Source organism: Panthera uncia, unplaced genomic scaffold, assembly GCF_023721935.1.
Source record: "Panthera uncia isolate 11264 unplaced genomic scaffold, Puncia_PCG_1.0 HiC_scaffold_648, whole genome shotgun sequence".
Taxonomy (NCBI): domain Eukaryota; kingdom Metazoa; phylum Chordata; class Mammalia; order Carnivora; family Felidae; genus Panthera; species Panthera uncia.
Genome location: NW_026059812.1, coordinates 1 through 18,632, shown reverse-complemented (window position 1 = coordinate 18,632; position 18,632 = coordinate 1). Strand labels below are relative to the sequence as shown.

At 58.2% G+C, this 18,632-nt stretch overlaps 1 protein-coding gene across 1 annotated transcript; it reads right to left on the bottom strand.

Annotated features, from left to right (window-relative positions):
• Positions 1–133: 133 nt before the first annotated feature.
• On the bottom strand, positions 134–18,626 carry LOC125918297 (histone-lysine N-methyltransferase 2B; the record flags this gene model as incomplete). Its single annotated transcript, XM_049624313.1, has 36 exons — positions 134–703; positions 793–922; positions 1,041–1,124; positions 1,240–1,347; positions 1,626–1,803; positions 1,902–1,976; positions 2,058–2,195; positions 4,991–5,100; positions 5,178–5,267; positions 5,350–6,646; positions 6,731–6,958; positions 8,024–8,184; positions 8,286–8,364; positions 8,442–8,562; positions 8,794–8,952; positions 9,797–9,934; positions 10,017–10,108; positions 10,205–10,320; positions 10,908–10,981; positions 11,115–11,219; positions 11,310–11,399; positions 11,474–11,658; positions 11,838–11,951; positions 12,478–12,595; positions 13,067–13,162; positions 13,266–13,412; positions 13,553–13,666; positions 13,803–13,901; positions 14,182–14,276; positions 14,615–14,893; positions 15,142–15,197; positions 15,359–15,638; positions 15,905–16,055; positions 16,148–16,261; positions 16,503–17,740; positions 17,885–18,626. Coding segments are annotated over 36 exons (7,677 nt in total), but the record flags the coding sequence as incomplete, so codon positions are not given.
• Between the last annotated feature and the right edge of the window lie 6 nt (positions 18,627–18,632).

Sequence of the window (18,632 nt, the reverse complement as noted above, 5' to 3'; positions counted from 1 at the left end):
CCTCACAATTTACTTGTAATTCTGAGTGATAGCCTCACCCTTCTATGGAGGCTGACGGGCTTCCCGGGCTAAGGCATGGCGAAACGGGAGCTCCTCCGTGCCCCCAGCACCACACGAACGGGAACACCACCTCTCCAAACATTGACAGACTTTATTACGGGAGGTTCCCACCTGGGATCCCACCCTCTTAAATAAAAAAGTGCATAGAAAAGAAGGGATTTAGAAACCTTTGTACAGTATCTACATCCTGGGCCCCCAGGGCGGGAAGGGGGCGATTGCTGGGTGGGGTGGAGGCAGGGCCTTTGCCACCTGCATGCCCACATCCACCCCGAACAGGAGGGTGGGGGTGAGATGCTCTGGGAGGGACGAGGGAGCCCCCAGACGAGGGGCAAGATGGCAGCAGGGGGTGTGGTGGGCAGCCACGGCTTCAGTTCAGGAACCGACGGCAGCGCTTGGCGCCACAGTTGCAGGGCAGCTTGTTGCTGGCATCCTCAATGGGGAACTTGTAGTCGTAGGTGAGCTCCTCACCACGCAGGATGCGGCGCAGGGCGAAGATGACGATGTGCTTCTGGCCCTCCACGTGGATGACCCGAGAGAAGCAGTTGGGCTCACACGAGTGGTTGATGAAGCGGGCAGCGTTGCCGTGCATTGTGGCATCCACCACATCAAAGTCATCCATGCGGAACATGTAGCACCCGATACCCTACGGGGATAGGATAGGGCAGTCAGGTGCTCCGTTCCCACGGATCAGCCCCACTCTATCCCCTCGTCCCCACGGCCTGGGGGGCCCACCTTCCCGTCGTAGAACTTCTCCCGCTTGTCAGTCAGCACAGAGCGAATGACGATACCGGAATACTCAATGACCATCTCGCCGGCATCGATGTTGCGCTTACAGAACAGGCCCCGCCCATGGATGGCAGATCTGTGGGGTAGGATAGGCAAGGGGGAGCTCAGGGGGCAGGGGGACAGAACCAAGGCAGCCCCACACCAGGGCACCTGTCCATCCACCCAAGGGGCATCCTCCCCCCAACCCCACTAACCTGTAGACACCCACAGCCTCTTTGGATGTCTTCTTGAGGTGGCGAAAGCGCATGGCCATGGGCAGCTCCAGGCTGGTGGCACGTCTGGTGGGGTCAGCAGTGTCACAGGCTGGTACCCAGGAATGACCTCTCTTGCCCCTGGTCACCCTCTTTAGGACCCTTCCAGAACACCCCCAGCACCCTGGCCTGCCCTCCATACCTGGTTGACCTGAGCTGCACCTCATCCTCTTCCTCGTCACAGGTGGCTCCCTCAGGGAGCACCCGGTGCTGGGAGGCCAGGAAGTTGAACATGTCAAAGGTACACTTCCTGCAGCAGAGAGAGGAGGAAAGAAGGGAGGATCACAGCCATTCCTTCAAAAAGATGCCACCTACCTACCCATTGGCTTGGGCCTGCCGCTGACAAAAGAAATACCGCTACCACTGGAGACAGAGAAAAGGGGAATGGAGGGGGTTCGTTCTTCCGATGTGAACTTTAGGAATAATTCCTGGAGTGGCCTGGCATCTTCTCCCAGGCCTCAGTTTCCAATCTCTACAGACTTCATTCCCATGCTTGAGAACTCCCATAGGGCTCCCCAGACCTCTCACCGGAGATAGACCTCGGCACGGGCTGCCCCGTGGGGATTCAGGGGTGGTTCCTCCTGGCCCTCTCCCTGCTGGTGGTAGCGGAACTTATAGTGCTGGCAGCGCTGGGCCCCGGGAAGCTGCTCTGCCAGGAAGATGACAGCGTCGTGGTGGATGCCCAGGAGCCTTGCCCCGCTCATTCCTGGGGAGAGTCAAAGGTGAGGACACACAGGTCATGGCAGAGGCCCACCTTGTCCTCTGGGAGTCCTCTCAGCATCCCTGTGGACTCTCCCCACTTACCACTGAAGGAGAGATGTCGGAGGCGGGCGTGCCCTCGGGCCTCTTGCACCTTCTCAATCAGAGTTCTCCACGCCCCTGAGGAGGGAGCAGGGCCAGAGCAGTCAGGACGGTGCTCCACCAGACACCTGCCCTCCGTCACCACTACTCCCGACTCACCCTCCAAGCTCTCTGCCTCCACGCTGAACCCATCCTCACTGCTGATCTCAAAGCGTAGATGTGGGCCAGCCCGTTTGGGGGCCTGGTTCTCTTTGTCCTCTGGGGATGGAGGCTCTTCCTCGGAGCTCGAAGCCTCACCTGATCCCAAGCAGCAGGTCACAGTAGGTGAGGGTCACCACTCCTGGACTCCAGAGTCCCCGGTTCCCCACCACCCTCCCTTCCTCTCCCTGCACAAGCACAGATACTTGGTCGGTGGCTCTCTTCCTGCTCTAATTACCCAGTGAACCCTACAGGATGGACATTATTATTCTTTTTAATGTTTACTTACTTATTTTGGAGAGAGAAGAGAGAGAACGAGCACAAGCAGGGGAGGGACAGACAGAGAGGGAGACAGAGGATCCGAAGTGGGTCTATGCTGACAGCAGAGAGCCTGATGCGGGGTTGGAACTCACAAACCGTGAGATCATGACCCAAGCCAAAGTCAGGCACTTAACTGACTGATCCGCCCAGGCGCCCCTGGACATTTTTTTTTTTTTCCTACAGGGCCTGCGGTCCCTTTTCTACAGGAGTTCTTGGCTAGATGAGCATTTACACAGAGGCCTGGAGTGCCCTGGCTCTGCAGGACACACTTCTGGTTCATTCAAACCCAGTTTACAAAAATGCCCATCTACACCCCTCATTCTTTCTCTCACAGAGAATTTAAAATACCAGAGAGGTGCATTATACACATGTATTTTTATATACACAGCATATCTGTATAAATACTGCAAATTTATTATTATATAGGCCCCTAACCACAGAGTCAAGTACGTGTATCTTATGAGCTATTTAAGGGATCTCTCAGGGGCCAAAGATTTGGAAAACACAGAAGACAGAAGTTGTTGCTATAGGAGATGTGGATACGAGAGACAGTGGAACGTCAAGGACAGCTCAGGTTTGGGACCTGAACACCCAGAAGGATAAAACTGCCAATGACTGAGATGATGAGGGAGAGGGAGGAACAAGTTTGGGGTGAAGGTCAAGAGCTCAGTCTGGGACATGCTGAGTCTGAAATTCCCCTTAGAGAACCTGCCCTTGCAACCTGCTGGGGGAGACGGCAAACAGGTGGCAGGACCTAGGAGCCCAGCAACCAATCTGGGGGCTGTCGGAATTAGAGATGGGATCCAGAGCCATGCAGTAGCTGAGAACATCTGAGAGTACAGATAGAGAAGTCAAAGCCAGGGCCCTGGGACATGCCAAAGTGACGGGCTGGGGCAATGACGAGGTATAACTAGATTGGTGAGGAGAGGGGTGGAGTTCTGGAAGCCAGAGAAGGAAGTGCTGCAAGGAGGGAAATCAGCGCAAATGCTGCTGCTTGCTTAAGCAGGGTGTGGACTGAGGACTGTCATGGCTGGGGGGCGGGCGTGGGGGGAACCTACGTTTGAGTGGAGTACACTTTAGGAGAGAGGCAGGACCCACTGTGGCCGCACTTTCTCCCCACACCACTTCTCTGCGCCGACCTGACTGCGTGCCCTCCCAGCCCTAGGCATGCCTCTAAACCTCATCTGCTGTGCGACCCGCATCCTCTCCAGGCCTCAGTGCCCCTGCATCCACCTCTGACAGTTTCTACCTCCTCTTTGCCCTTGCCCCATCCTCACCTCCATTGTTCCCTGAACCCGACAGGCTGACTACAGGGGCCTCGGCCAGGCGCTCTCATTGCCTTCTTTCTCACGGTGCTCGTTCTCAGCTGCGGTACACTTGCTAATGTACGTGTCTGTTTCCTCTACCAAAATCTGGCGTGGTCCCTAAGGGTGGGGACCTGTCCGTCATGGTCACTGCCGTAACTTCGCACCACCTCTGACCCCCATAGGCGGTCTTTCAGTTAAGCGGTCTCTGTCTACCTCGCTCCGCTTCCACGCTCAGTAACTCAGCACTACGGAACGAGAGAATCCACACGTGTGGACAGGACTCGGGCCAGGAGAAATTCCGGGCCTCAGGCTGCTCAGTTGCCAGCTTGCTTGGCTGTAGCCTACCCCTCTGCCGCGGTCCTCTGTAACCAACACAGCACCGCCCTCCTAGCTTCGCTGAGGTTGGCAGCCCAATCCACTCTGTGTGCCCCCATCCTGTGTCCTGATGTCTCTGCCAGTGCGCTAACCTCACCTTTCCCCCAACGCAGCGGTCTCCTATTCAAACCCAACCACCATGCCTCCTCCCACCTCCGCTTCCATCCACAAGCCCCCTTCCCCCTCCTCCGTGGCTCTGCTGTCTCAGCCCTCACACAAACCCCTCTAAGTTGCTGCCTTCCCCTCGGACCCTTACGCAACCTTGCTGGCAAGATGCCTAAGTCTTGTTTTGGCTTCCTCATCAACCACAGTCTTCAATTCTGGACCCTGATACAGCATCCTTCCCAGTCGGTACACCAATCCTAAACCCCACATGCCTGGTGTTCCCTGAGGCAGTTAGGACTAGCGACTATTCCCTTCCCAGGGCCTCTGCGACACCACTCTCCTGTGATCTCCTTCCTACTGTTCCTGCCCCTCCGGGTCCTAGGTGAGCTCTAGCCTCACTGGCACCCAGGTGCTCTTATCTAGCTGCATGGCTCTGAATCCCATCCCCTTCTGACAGCCCCCCCCAGCTGCTCAGCTTTACTAGGAACCTAACCCTCTGACCTTGGCAGATTACGTTCTGAAGCTGACCCCCGGGCTCCTGGGCATGCTGCACGGGTACTTTCGAAGGGCCTCTTACATGGAGCTGAAACTTCCTCTCCACGACTGTTTCTGCCACGGGTCACACTCTCCCTGAGAGTGTCTCTAGAACTCTTCACACCTAGTCTCGGGCTCATAGCCAGGTGGATGTGCGACGTGTGTTTTCGGAAGTGGCCTGATTCTGAACTGACCATCACCCAGCTAAGGCAAGCACAAGGCAGGGAAGCAGAGCGACAGGCCGGTTCCTACCTGAGTAGTGGTGCCACTGGGACTCAAGCAGCAGGTCGGGGGGACCATCAGGGGCCCGAGGAGGACCACCTTCCGGGAGTGACAGCAGAGGGGACCGGTCCTGGAGGGGCCTGTAAGGAGAGACCTGTCAGAAAAAGGAAGGAACAGAGGTCCTAGAGCCTCCAGGGAAAGGGGACTGGCTACTCACCTTGGGCTTTCCTCCCCCGTGGGCTCCCCAGGCTCATCCAAGTCAAGAACTCCACGCACTGTGGGCGTTTTCATCCTTACTCGGCTAAACCTGGGGGAGGAACCCCGAGAAGGCTGAGCTGCTTTCCCCTGCCCACCTCTCACCCTCCTCCAGACTCAGCACACTCACTCACCCGCTGCCACTAAGCCCTGGACCCTGGGGGGCATCCTCCAAGGACTCTCCATCTTCCTCCAGCCGGGGAGTCTTGTTTGGGGGAGGCGCTGGTGGGGAACGGCCAGAGAAGGTGGACACCCTCTTGACGCGGATGGCCTGATGGGGTGGGCTGGGGGGTCCACTGCTCAACACCAGGGTCAGTGGAGGAGGGGGTGGGGGTGGGGCGGGGCGGACCACCCCTACCACTGGCAACACACCCAGCAGCGGTCCTGGGGGCAGAGTCCAGGAAGCAGGGGCTGTAGGGGGGATGGGAGGGGGCAGAGGTGGCTGCTTCACTGGGGGTGAGACGGGTTCACCCTCCCCAGCCATCTTCACAAAGACTTGCCCCAACTTGTTGACAAGGATGATTTTGGATGTGGCGGGTTTGGGGGGCTCAGGGGCAGGGCCCAGGCTCAATACCCGGACCCCTGGGGCCCCAGGGAGCCAGGCAAACGTCCGAGTGGGGTCAGCTGGGCTAGGGGGTAGGCCCTGGGAAGGCTGGCTGCCATTGGCCAGGGGAGGTGCTGGGGGGAGGGGTTCCTCTCTGGGTCCAGCACCTCCCTCTCCAGGCCCTCCTAGGTTCTTCAACACAAAATCCACAATTTCTGACGGCAAGTCCTCAGGAGGTCGGGTTCTGTCCCCTGCAGCCCCGATGACCCCAGCCCGGCCCACTCCTGGCCCCGAAGGAGGAGTCCCCTGGCCCCGAGGCTGCTGGACTGCCTCTGCTTCGCTGTCTGTGCCGTCATCCACTCCGTCCAGCTGTTCGATGCGGGGGGTTCCAGGGAGGGCACCAGGGGCCAGGGCAGGGCCGGACACCACAGTCACAGGGAAGTGGACATAGCGGGGGGTAGGGCTAGCCTCCTCCTCTGAGCTGTCCCCTGGACCCCCGTGGCTGCTCCCCACCGCCCCTGCGGCCACAATCTCTTCCTGGAAGGGCTCAGTCCCCAGCAGGCTGGCCGCAAAGTCCAGGTCAGCAGCACTCAGTCCTGACACCACCTCCATGTCCTCAAAGTCTGGGCCCAGGTCTTCAGGGGGTGGTGGAGGAGATGGGGCTGGGCCAGGGGGAGCCAGCTCCCCTGAGGTAGGTGTGAGGGCTCTAACGACTGAGGTAGGAGGGGGCACCCTGAGCTGTGGGGAGGTTCTGAGAGGGGGAGAGGCCCGCCGCGACGGTGGCAGCCTTGGGGTCAGGGGGCTGGGACGACGGGAGCGTCTGGGGGGAGCTGGAAAGTCCAGGTCTCCCACCGTAGGGATGTGGTGGGTCAGAGAAGATGGACTTCCTGTTGGGGGGAAGGGTCAGTGTCAGCCACAAGCTCCTGCCTCACCCACCCACCCCCCTCTCCCCAACAGTCCCAGGTACTCACCAGGGGAGGGCAGGGGTCCAAAGGAGACACCCCCCAAGGGCCTCCGGGATGGTGAGTAGTTGGGCACTTTGATTCGAGCCCCTGAGAAGGAACGGGGGGCTGGAGGAGGGGCAATGCTGAGATCTGGCCGAAGTGGGGGGTCCAGGTTCTGAACAGGTGAGTGGTGCTCAGGAGCTCCAGGGATAAGGGCATCTGTATCTGGCGGGGGGTCCACATGATCCGGGGGTTCTGAAGAGGCAGGAGAATGGCATCAGGAACGACAAGGACCCTGTCAAAGCCTCTCCTCACACACCCTCCCTTCTTTTGAGCCCACCAAGGCTTCTCCACCCCCACCCAATGGTCTGGTCACAATGTGCACTGGTTCCCAGTCATCACCCAGGTTCCACACCCCTCTGTGGTTTCTTTAAAATGTCCACACACACCTGGGTCAGGGTCCCTCTGTAACTCCTCCTCACCCATCTCTGCCATCTCCCCCATTCCTGGCTGCCTACTGTTCTCTGACTCAGGCCCCACATTCCACAAGGGGCACTGCGCACTCTCCAGCAGGGCCAGTCCTACCACTTTCTCACCTGCACTGTGCATCCCTGCCACATCAAACACACCCGCCTCATGCTGGCGCTTGGGGCTCCCCATTACCTGGCTCCACCCAATCTGTGAGAACAAATCTCTGCTGCCGCCTCCAACACTCCCCTGCTTCCAGCCAGGGTGGCTGCACCCTCCTCCCCTCTCCACTTCATATTGGAACCTGGCACAAACTCCTTTTCCGCAAACATAATCCGAATCTCTTCCTTCTCCCTTTCAGCTCACAACCTCTCCTTTTACTGATCTCCAAGCCCAATCTTTGAGGTGTGCCATCCAGCGCTTGGCTACATCCCTCAGCACTGGTACAGCTATGAGGGGACCAATTCGGTTTGAATCCTGATTCCACCACTGTGTTATGTAGAGAGCAACCGCCCTTTTTAAGCTGCAGTTTGGCAGAGCTTGCACCTTCCTTGTAAGGCTGTGAGGAGCACCACGGGAGCACATAACCCCAAGTCAGGTGGCCATAAACATTATCTGTTTGGCCAGAAGCTGCCACCCCCCACAAGTAGGTAGCATGGTGCTCTTCCCTCACTTCCTGCAAAATGCTGAGCACGGTCCCTAGCACATAATGCTATCAGTTACTGACATCATGACAATCGGAAGAACGACAAAAAACCTAGAGTATCTTTAGGGGAGAGGGGAACCGGGTAGTGGGAAACCGTTTGAGGGCAGCATTCAGGGAAGGAAATGAGGGAGTTCCAACACCCATACCTGAGGAAGGGGTGGGGCTGTGCACAATGGTCTGGTTCTCCTCTGCTGCCTCCAGGTGAACTGGCTCTTCCCTTGGACCCCACGGACGATACTCCAGAATACGACACCGATACCAGCAGCGCCGCCGAGCATCCACTGTGCTCCAGTACAGACGGGAGCACCTGTCAGGTGGGTGTGTGGGTCAAGAGAGTCAGGACAACTTGGGAAGTGGGATCCAGTCCTGGAGTCCTTCAACCCCACCCAGGCCCCCTGGGCTGCTCACTGGTAGCCAATGGGGAAGAGCCGTCCCTCGCAGTCCGAGAGATCAGACAGGGTACCCAAGGAGTCAATTCGGATGGAACCTATAGTGCAAAGAAGTGATCAGAAGGGTGGGGCCAGGCAGGGTCAGGAAGACCAGGGTACAGAGCAAGAGGCTTACCAATGAGCACATTGATGGCATCAGGTTCGAGCCCCGTCAAGAACTTTCGCTTGAAGTTGATGCCCTCAAAGTCCACATAGACTCGGCGGAGAACATCAAACCCATCGGGGGTCACAATCTCCTGGGAGGTGGGTGGCAAATGGGGTTGCTGGATTGATGGGGGGGGGGGGGGGGGGGGCTGTGAGGGAAGGCTCTGGACGCAAGGACTGGACAGTTGGGTGCCTGGCTCAAGGACTGAGGAAAACAAGGGAGACACCAAGAGGTAGCTGGGAAGGGCTGAGGGGCTAAAGGGGCCAATGAGTGGAAAAAGAGAGAGCAGTGTGGAGCTGTCTCCCCCACGGTCCTGACTCACCTTGCCATCCAGCAGGTCTGTGTGTTTCTGACAGAAAACTTTCTTGTCGTCCTGGAAGATGCAGTAGCTGGCCCGGGCGCACATGAAGTGGAAGTTGCTGAGGCAGGAGGAAAGGCAGCAGCCCACCGTGGCTCCAGGCTTCAGGCAGAGCTCACAGCGCTGCGGGTGGAAGGGGCTGCTGACGGGAGAAGCCAGTGACCGAGACCAGGGTCTGATGCTCAGCATCACTGTCTGTGAGACTCTGCTTGGGCCCCAGTCTAGCCCAGCACCTCGCATAGCAAAGGCATTCACCAAACATAACCTCTTCCCTAGATGCATCCAATGCCAGGTGCGTATCAAACCTACTTCAAATTTTCTGAAGCAGAGTGTTGCAGTAGAGAGAAAGATAACGACAGCTAACGCTTACTTAGCAGCATTTACCATCTTTCTCACATAATTTCTTAAATATTTATTTAAGTAATCTCTACACCCAACGTGGGGCTCAAACTCAAGACCCCGAGATCAGGAGTTGCGTGCTCTTCTGACTGAGCCAGATGTCCCTCTCACACCATTTTAATGTGAAACCTGTATCATTTCATTTAATCTTCACTGACCTCCCACCAAGTAGATCTCCCCCGTGCTTCACTTCCTAATCCTGAGGCATCCTACGGCACCTAACCCAGGTCCCACACTGGTGAGGAGAGGTTCTAGCCCAGTCCATACCTCATCTCATAGGGACACAGTAAGAGCTAAGTGCCACACTGCATAGAAAGCATCCAGAACAGGTTGAATCAACAAAAGATCTTCCAACTTTTAATCTCCCAGACTTCAAGCTCAAATGGGGGTGGGGGGGTAGCCGCTATCATTGCAGCACCAGAGTCCTGGGACAACCAAAAAATGATACCCAGGACCAGCGGTGAAAGGACACGTTGGGGTAAAGACTGTGAAACAGGAGCTGTCTCCCCTGCAGGGGGCCCTACCTGAGACCCCAGGGCTGCCCACCTCTCTAGGCCCGGGCTCTCACCATCTGCCTCCCTCGAGCTACAGCAGCATGCACGTTTTTGAGGGAGCCATCATTTTCCTCAAACACTTCAGCTGACCAAATGGCACAGTTGACATGTGTCCACTCATTCTGCCCAATGTATAGAAGCCGTCCCGCCTCCTGGGGGCAGAGGAGAAATGGTGTGAGGGGAGGCCCCAGGGACTAAGCCCCAAAACCCGGGACTTCACATGGTAGCCCTCACCTTAGAGTCTGCATCCCCATATTTGAGGCAGAGCGCACACTGACGGGGGTCCTCCAGGTGTGAGAAAGCAGCTGGATCCTTGCCCTGAAAAGCTGGAAGGGGTGTGGAAAGGGAAGTTCCAGAATCAGGACCTAGAGTTTGTTCCACCAACTCAGGGGCCCTGGCTTCCAGCCCCCATTTGCCAGTACCTGCCGAGGGGTCCCCTGGAGGCTGCCCTGATTCTGGGGTCTCTGGTTCCTGCTGCCTCCACTGAGCGTAGACATGGTCCAAGGATGGAGGTAACACGGCATTGGGAAGAACTCCGCTGTGGACAGGCAGGGTCAGCATCTGACACGTCTAACATGGGTGGCCACCCAAATCTTAGCCTAAACATGCCATGACATACTTGGTCCTCTCTCCATGTGGCATTTCTCCCAGTCTCCCAAATGAGCCGGGGCCCCCCCATGCCACTTGTGACACGTGAAATGCTGTTCCTCATGTCTGTAATAACTCTTTTTCCACATCTCAGCTGTCATCTCTTCTGGAGAGTCTTAGGCCCTAGGAACCTTCTCTGGGCTCTCATATCCCCTTGGACTTTCCCATCACCACCCTGACCATCTGGCTTATCAGGCATTAATGTCTGTTCAACCTCAACTCCCACCCCCCAAACATGGCTAACTCATTGCTGTCCCCAACACTACCTTGCACAAAGTAGAAACAGAGCGGGCTAACTGCACAATCTGAGTTTTTGCTGACCTAGAATCCCCAAGGACGCTCCTCCTGGCTCCACCACCCTCTAGATGCTAACTCTATTCCTCGTCCATTCTCAGCCCAGGTTGACCCTGGATTCCCATGTGCCCTTGCTTTTGCCCTCATCCCCTAGATCCCCTCCTGCTACCCAGCCTTGCTCACTTCGGCAGCCGGGTACTCCGTCGCCAGTACTTGGGGTCATGGGCGTCGAACCAGCCGAACGCAGACTCTAGCAGCTGGGGAGTGGGTTAACAAAATGAGAAGAACTGGCTTCCCCAGGCAAGTTGGTGGGGGCAGGGTCTGCAGTACCCACTCTCTCTTCCCCACTTCCATTCAAGCCACCCTATAGGCTTTCCCCAAAGTTCTCACCTTCAGTAGGAGCCCCTTCATCTGGCCTCCAGCCCGGCGCTCTGGGGTTTCTCCTTCTTCTGAGTGCTTCATCAGGATGCCCACCATGTCCTCCATAAAGCTGTGCTGTAAGGGAGCTTGTCAGGATCAGAGCCCCCACCCCGCCCCCAACCCCCCTCCTCCTGACACCCACCTGTTCCTCTGTGTCCCACTCACCACGGACTTGTAGTGGCCTTCCTCGAACCGCCGACTCACGGCTTGCAGATCACAGGGCCCCGGGTGCAGCTGCTTTCCAGCCTGCCCACACTGCAGAGACAGGAAGTCAGCAGGGCTGGTGCTGGGCCTGGCCCCACCCCCCCCTACCTCCCGAGCCCCCAGACCTGAGTGCACAGCAGCAATGGGCCCGCCACCTTGGAGCTCAGTAGGCCCTGGAGCACCTGGCGTAGGCCCCCCTGCAGGGCCCCACTCAGGGCCTCTCGCCAGCGGGGGTGCGTGGCCCCCGCACACGGTCCGCAGGTATATAGCACGGAGTCTGGCAGCCCAGAAAGGATCTCATAATCTTCATCTAAAACAGCCAAAGTAGGATAGGAGAGAATGGTTTGGGAGGACGTGAGAGTTGGCTCTCAGCAGCCCCTAGAGGTTGCCAAGGATATTAAGCCCACCTGTCCCATAAGGGCCTGTGCTGTGGGTAGGACAGGGACCCCCTCAGGGCTGAGGCAGCAGCCCAGACACTCTGCTGCTCACCCGAGAGTCCCTCGCACTTGGCGTGCACCCAGTGGTCACACTGTGCACACTGCATCATCTTGCTCTCGTAGTCGTTGTCTTCGTAGCAGCGTGTGCAGATTGGGCAGAAATTTCCTGCAGAAGAGGGAAGAAAAGGGCAAGTCAGAGGAGCTGGGGCCACTACCTGTCCCCTGGAGGTCTCTCTGGGGCCACCACCTCTTGGCTGCCGTGAGGGCTGCCTCTGCTATGTTTCATCTTGGGTCCCTACTATTCTCAAATCGTTGGCTGAGGATAAAGCCTCTTTTAACCCTGTGACCCCAATGCCTCACAAAGAACCTTGCTAAATATGCTGCCTGAGCAAATGGGGAAAGCCTGGGTTTTCAAAGTGCTCAGTGGAGTCCTGAGGATCCAGGGGACATGTCAGGGACCACCACAACAATGGGATCTAGGCCCTCCACTCCCACTGCCCTCAGAGAAAGTATGTCCTTCTATCTGAGGTACTGGCTAGGCTTCCGTGGGAAAGTACCATGAATGGAAGGAAAGGTTCCGCGGCTAGAGGAGGATACAAAGCCACTAGAAAAACACATCTGTCCTGCCTGTCTAGGAGCCTGGCCCACTGCCCGGTGTCCCCCAGGGCCCAGGGCCCCTGACAGGTCCCCACCTTTCTCATAGAGCTGGGTGCACCTGGGGCAGAGGCTGTAATCTCCAGACCACTCGACGTCCCAGTTCTTCCCTGGAGTCGCCCCACAGCTCTTACAGCGTACGCAGGCTGAGCAGATCTGGGGGCAGGGGGGGCAGGGTGACATTAGGGGGAGCAGCCTGGAGCAGTGTTGGGGGGTACAGTGGGAGGAGATGGGCAAAGAAGACTGGATGGCAGGCAGGAGACAAATGAGAAAGGACAGGTAAGAGGAAAAAAAGTGAGCAAGAGAAGCAAGGAGGAAGGAGGGAGAGGAATGAAGTGGGGGAGACTGGCACAGGGAGACAGGGAGGAGTGGAGATCAGGCAGGAGCAGGGGATTCTGAGCCCAGGACCTTGGAATCCATGAGCCCCTGCAATCATCCTGTGTAAGTTCTGCACGTAAGTCTCGTTTATGCGAAATTTCAGAAGAGAAAATGCTGTTTATCAGATAAACTCTCACAAGGACCTCTGACCTTTCCCTCCTCATGGAAGCCCTGGCCTAGAGTAAGTCTGGGGGTGGTAGCAGCCTTAATTAGAGCTCCAAAGCAAGGGGCGTGGGCCTCGTCTCTCACCCAGTGGCGCCGTTTGCGTGTGGCCCGGGTTGGGTAGCTGGGCCCCAGGCAGGCTGGATGATAAGCATGGCGGCAGCGCTCACACTCCAGGAGGTGCTGTTGGGAAGTTCGAGAAAGACAACAATGGCAGAACCTACTGACACAAGAACATCCCTCTCCTCCACGCCTCCACCCACTCGCACGGCTCCCGTGCCCAAACCTTGGATCCCCGGCCTTTGCGCCCACAGACGTGGCAAAACTTGCAGCGGCGGCAGCACCAGGTGTCATGATGTTGGGGCAGGGGCCGTTCGGCCTCCTCCAGACAGAATGGATGGAAAGGGTCACAGCAGACTTGGCAGAACACCAGCTGGGGGTGGGGAGAGTGAACAATGGGCACAGTGTGAGGCCAAGAGGCCAGGGATGAGACCCTGCTGAGAGGGCCCAAGAACTCAGGCAAGGAGGGCCAATGGAGACCTGAGGGGCTGTGGAAAAAGGCGGGGATCCAACCTCATGCAGGCCTTTACTGGCACACAGCAAGCACACCATTGGCGGCCCCCCTGGCACAGAGGTGAGCACACTGAGGCCGCCCATCAGCCACACGTTCTCCAGGTCACAATCCTCCTGAGGGGAAGAGAGGACACAGGTCAGAGAGCAGCCAGGAACACAAGCCAAATTCTTCCTTAAAGCCCTGGTTTCTCATATACGATCAAGTTTCTTCCAAACACGGTCCCTGAGACCCTCTTCCTCAATGCCATACCTTAAAATCCACACGGACCCGGTGCACTCCGTCAGGGGACTTCTGTTTTCCAGTCCAACCATTGGGAAAAGAAGTAAAGGGGCCAGGGGCCAGAGCGTCCTAGAAAGGGAGGTGGTGATCGGAAGGCCGCCAAGGCTCACCCTCTGCAGACTTCCCTCCACACTGCCATTTCCCCCAGTCTGCCCAGCCTTGTCTCTTGCCCAGATCCTACTTTGCTTTCCAGAAGGACAGGCCTGCCTTACCCCTCAGGGCCTGTCCTCTGGTGTGGAAAACACGGCACTCAGGTGAGTCCGTTACCCTGACTTGCTAGGAAGCTCCCGAAGGGCAGGAGCCATGCCTTCCACGGGGCTCAGGGTTCTTGGTGTGGGGCCTTGCTGACCTTGTCCAGGCGCCTTCGGGCCTTAAGCTGCAACACAGGCTGCAGAGTGGGTTTGCGGGGCCGGCTCTGCTCCTCAGGTTCTGGTACTGGTAGCTCTAGGCAGGACACATAAATGGTGAGGTTCCCCTATTTAGAGGTTCCTCACCCTAAATAGGTGAGGTTCTTCCTTCCCTATTCCCCTTTCTCCACAACCCCCTAATGTTACCTGGATCCCCAGGGCCATCTTTAACTAAGACCCACTAGGATGACCCAGCTCAATAAGCTACTGAAAACCTCACGCACCAGTTCTCCCTATCCACACCAAACTACCTCCTTTCCTTGCAGTCAGCTGTGTTCTCTAACATACTGGTAGGGCCCCGGGTCTGGAAACCCCGCCCCTTCTACACAAAAGACACGGGACTGACTGAAAGGGGAAGCAACAAGCAATTCGCACCATTCTCTCGGGGGGTCCGACGCCGGGGAGCAGGGGGACCCCCAGGCTCTGAGTCATCCGAGTCCTCGAAGATATCATAGGAGGGTCGCTGTTTGACGCAGCGCCGGGCTGACTTGCGCTGCAGTAGGAGGGAGTCCTGCTCCTCGGGCCCTGGGGGGGCCACCACCTCCTCCCGGGGCCCCCCAGCTCCCGCCCCCCGGCGTGGGCCTGGAGGACCAGGGGAGGCCTCAGGAGATTCATCGGAATCCCAGGGCAACAGCGTCTTCACTATCGTCCGGCCTGTGGGAACAGGGGACTTAGTAGGATCTGAGCTCAGCCAGGGACATGGGACACTGGGATGGACAAAAGCCAAAAAGAAGTGGGACAGAAGAGAACGAGTACAGGAGAGATATGAAAGCACACGATGGAAAAACAACAAAGGTAGGAGACTGCAAAGATAAGGCGAAGAGAACAAAGAAAACATAGTTTCCTCCACACCACGGATCTAAACACGGTTGTATAAAGAAATACTCCTCAAGTCCTGTTACCTTTTTTAGCCAACCGTTCCATCTTCCGAGCCTCTATCTTGTCACACTTCCGGTATCTGGGGAGGGGAGCAGCACGTCACCAGGGTAGGGGACTGGTGGTCTGGGGGAAGAGAGGAAGCTCTCCACAAGGATGCCAATCCCACTGCTCTGGCGGGGCAGGAGGCCTGGGTGACTGACAACCATGGGTGGGAACAGAGGCTCCGCCCAGGCTACTCACACACAGCACTGCTTCTTGGTGTTGGGGCCCCCAAACTTGGGCTTGTCCAGGCAGTTGACACAGGACCCACAGTCCTGCACACGCAGGCAGCCCCGACAGTGTCCACACCGTGCCATCCGCATCTTCTTGCCATGATGGGAGGGCAGCGAGCGCCGGGGCGTTTGGGCCAGGGTCCCTCCAGACCCGGCAGGCTCTGAGTCTCCCCCAGGCCCTGCTGACTCCACCTTTCCCCGCCGAGACCGTGATGGGACACTCTCAGTCTCAGATGCTGATGATGTATCTAGCGTAACGCAGAGGAAGGAATGGAGTCACAGAGCCACTGGGCTTTTTACCTAGATCCCATTCAATTGGCCCTCTGGTCTCCACTTTCCCACAGTGCTCAGGTCCCTGGTGCCCCAAATCTGCTCTAAGACCCAGCACTCCAACCCACTTGCCACCTGCCCCAAGCATCCAACTCAGCGCCCACCCTCCTAGGCTCTTGGTGCATTTGCTCGCCCCCAAACTTGACACAGCTGTCAAATCTTCCCACAACACACCCGCCCCTACCCTCCGTGGCGATGTCCTGCCGATCCCGGAGAGGAAGAGCACTGAGGCGGGGGACGTCTTCGGGCACCATGGCCCGGGCCTGACCTAGGGCCACAGCAGCATGACGACAGACATGTTTGATGCGGGGGCCTTGCACGGGGGACTCGGGGCCCTAGGGGAGGAGAAACCAGGAATACATGTGGAAGTAGCCCCTTGTGCTCCTGCAACCAGCCTTCTTCAGAGGGCCTTCCTCCCACTCCATACCGACGGTCTCTCTCTCTTAGTTTCCATCGATTCATCTTCAGACCTGACAGAACCTCTATCTGAGAGTTGCTTGACAGTCCCCACGACTTCCTCCATCTGCCCTCCAGGGCTCGGCTGGTGGGGGGAATAAACAGGGTCAGAGGCTGAAAAGTGAGGAAAGATAGGACCAGCGGACTAGCGTGGGGGAGGGACGGGGCCAGGGAAGGAATATAGGAAGCTGAGAGACAGGCAAGGACTGGCTCTGAGCGTTCCCTGAAATACTGGAGGCTGACTGAGGAGACAGGCAGTTAAGGAGAGTTAAGAGAAGCAAGGCTGGACGATGGGTGCAGGAGCCTGGCCAAAGCACCATGCTCACCGGCAACAAAGACGCCACCTTCTGCTGCTGCTGCTGATCGATCTTGAACAGCTGCACCTTGGCTCTCTTGAGGAGGCTGAACATTTTCTCCTCCACACCAGACAGTGGTAAGGAACCCAAGCCTGCAACACGGGCCTTTTCCAGTGGCGGCGGCTGCTGTGGTGGCGGCTGTGGCTGCAGTTGTAACTGTGGCTGTAATTGTGGCTGCTGTGGTGGTAATGGCTGGGGCAGCAGCTGGGTTTGCAAGGCCTGTAGGGGCTGCTGTAGCTGAGCCTGAGGCTGAGGCTGCTGCCCATTGCTCAGAGTTGGCGCCCCAGGAAGGGGCACCTCGGCCTTGACAGGAGTGGCGACCACAGGGGCAAATCGAGGCAGGCTGAGGTGGTTGGTGCGGCCCACTGCCCGTGGCTCAGGCTCAGCTGGAGAGTCATCGGCGGGAGGAGGCTCTGGCTCAGGGGCTTCAGGGGCCCCAAGAGGAGTAGTAAGCACCGATTCGTAGATCTTCAGGTGGGCTTCGCTTGGGGTAAACTGAGGCGCCCGAAGGAGCAGGGGCCTCCGGGATGGAGTGACAGGGGCAGGAAGTGGGGGTGGGGCCGGTGGAGGAGCAGGAGGAGGAGGGGGCAGTTCCCGGGTCAGTGAGGTCCAGCGAAATGTGGGTTCCCTTAGAATGGACCGTCTCTTTTCAGGAAGCGGGACTGGGGTAGAGGGGGGAGTTGGGGCACGCGGTGGAGAGGGAGCTGGTGCCGGTTCTGGGGGGGCGAGTGGGGACATGGCGACAGGAGGCCGCAGAGTAGGTGAGACTTCTACCTTTAGGGGCTTGGGGGGGTCTTCGTCCATAAATCGCCGGGGTGTCTTGATGACACGGGAGGAGCGGGCACTCACCACGGGCATAATAAACTGCCGGATATTCTTCAGGAAGGTGGTACTTTTGGGGGCCACAGTGGGGCTGTCTTCCAGAGGGCCTCCCGTGGTGGTGCTGGGGGTTGGAGTGGGAGGAGTACCTTCTGGCACTGCCCGAGCAGCTTCTCGCTCTGCCCGCTGGCTGGGAGTCAGGGGAGGCCGGCCCCTCTTCCTGGAGCATGTAGCTGGAACCACTGGAGGAGGGGATTCTTCCTGCTCCTCTGGGGCAGGAGGTGGTGGAGGTGATGGTGGGGGGAGAGGGGACACTGGGGGTGGTGGAGGACAAAGTGGGGACGAAGGAGAAGTTGAGGGAGGAGGGAGGGGGGGAAGGGGTGGTGGGGGTGGTGGGGGTGGTGGGGGTGGAGGGGGTGGAGGGGGTGGAGGGGGTGGAGGAGGTGGAAGAGATGGAGGGGATGGAAGGGGTGGAGGGGGTGGAGCGGGTGGAGGGGCTGCAGGGGCTGCAGGGGCTGCAGGCGCTGGAGGCTCTGGAGGAGTCGAGGCTGGGGATGGCAGCTCTGCCTCTTCCTTTTCCACCGCTAGCATCATCTCTTCAGGTCCAGCTCCCTCTACCTTCTCTTCCTCCTTCTCCTTGCCTTTCTCCTCTTCTGTCTCCTTCTCTCTCTCCTCCTCCAGCTTTTGCTCTTTCCTCCAGCAGGGGCCCTCTCCCTGTCCAGATCCAGCTCTTCCTTGGGGGGCATCCTGCCAGCTCTCCTCACGTTGATCTTGACCCTGACCTGATTCAACTCCCAAGGACAACTGTCCCATCTTCACTTTTTTGGCCTTTGAAACAAACTTGATGACGAGAGGGAGCCCGCCTCGGCCTCGGCCTCTACCTCCACGGCCTCCTCGCCCAGCCTGTCCTCCACGCTTAGGGGTCCCAGGTCCTGGGCCGGGCCCCTCCTTGCACTTCCAGCTGCCAGTTCGGTGTTTTACTGGAACCACAGGAGGTGGGGGCTCGGGTTTGGGGATTGTCACAGCTGCTTCTGCCACCACTACTGCTTGTTGCTTCTTCCTGCAGGGGCCTGCTGGCCGTCCTGGGGGCCGTCCCCGAGACCGACGTGGAGTGGAAGGCTCACATGTCCGGCCCCGGGGGGCTGGGGGTGCCTGGGCCCGCCGGAGAAGTTCAGTCAGTGCCTGTACCATCCGTTCTGTGCCTTCCTCACCCCGTTTCCGGGCAGGAGTCTTTGGGGGGGTAGGAGCAACATCTGCTAGGCGAGGAGGCGCAATGGGGGT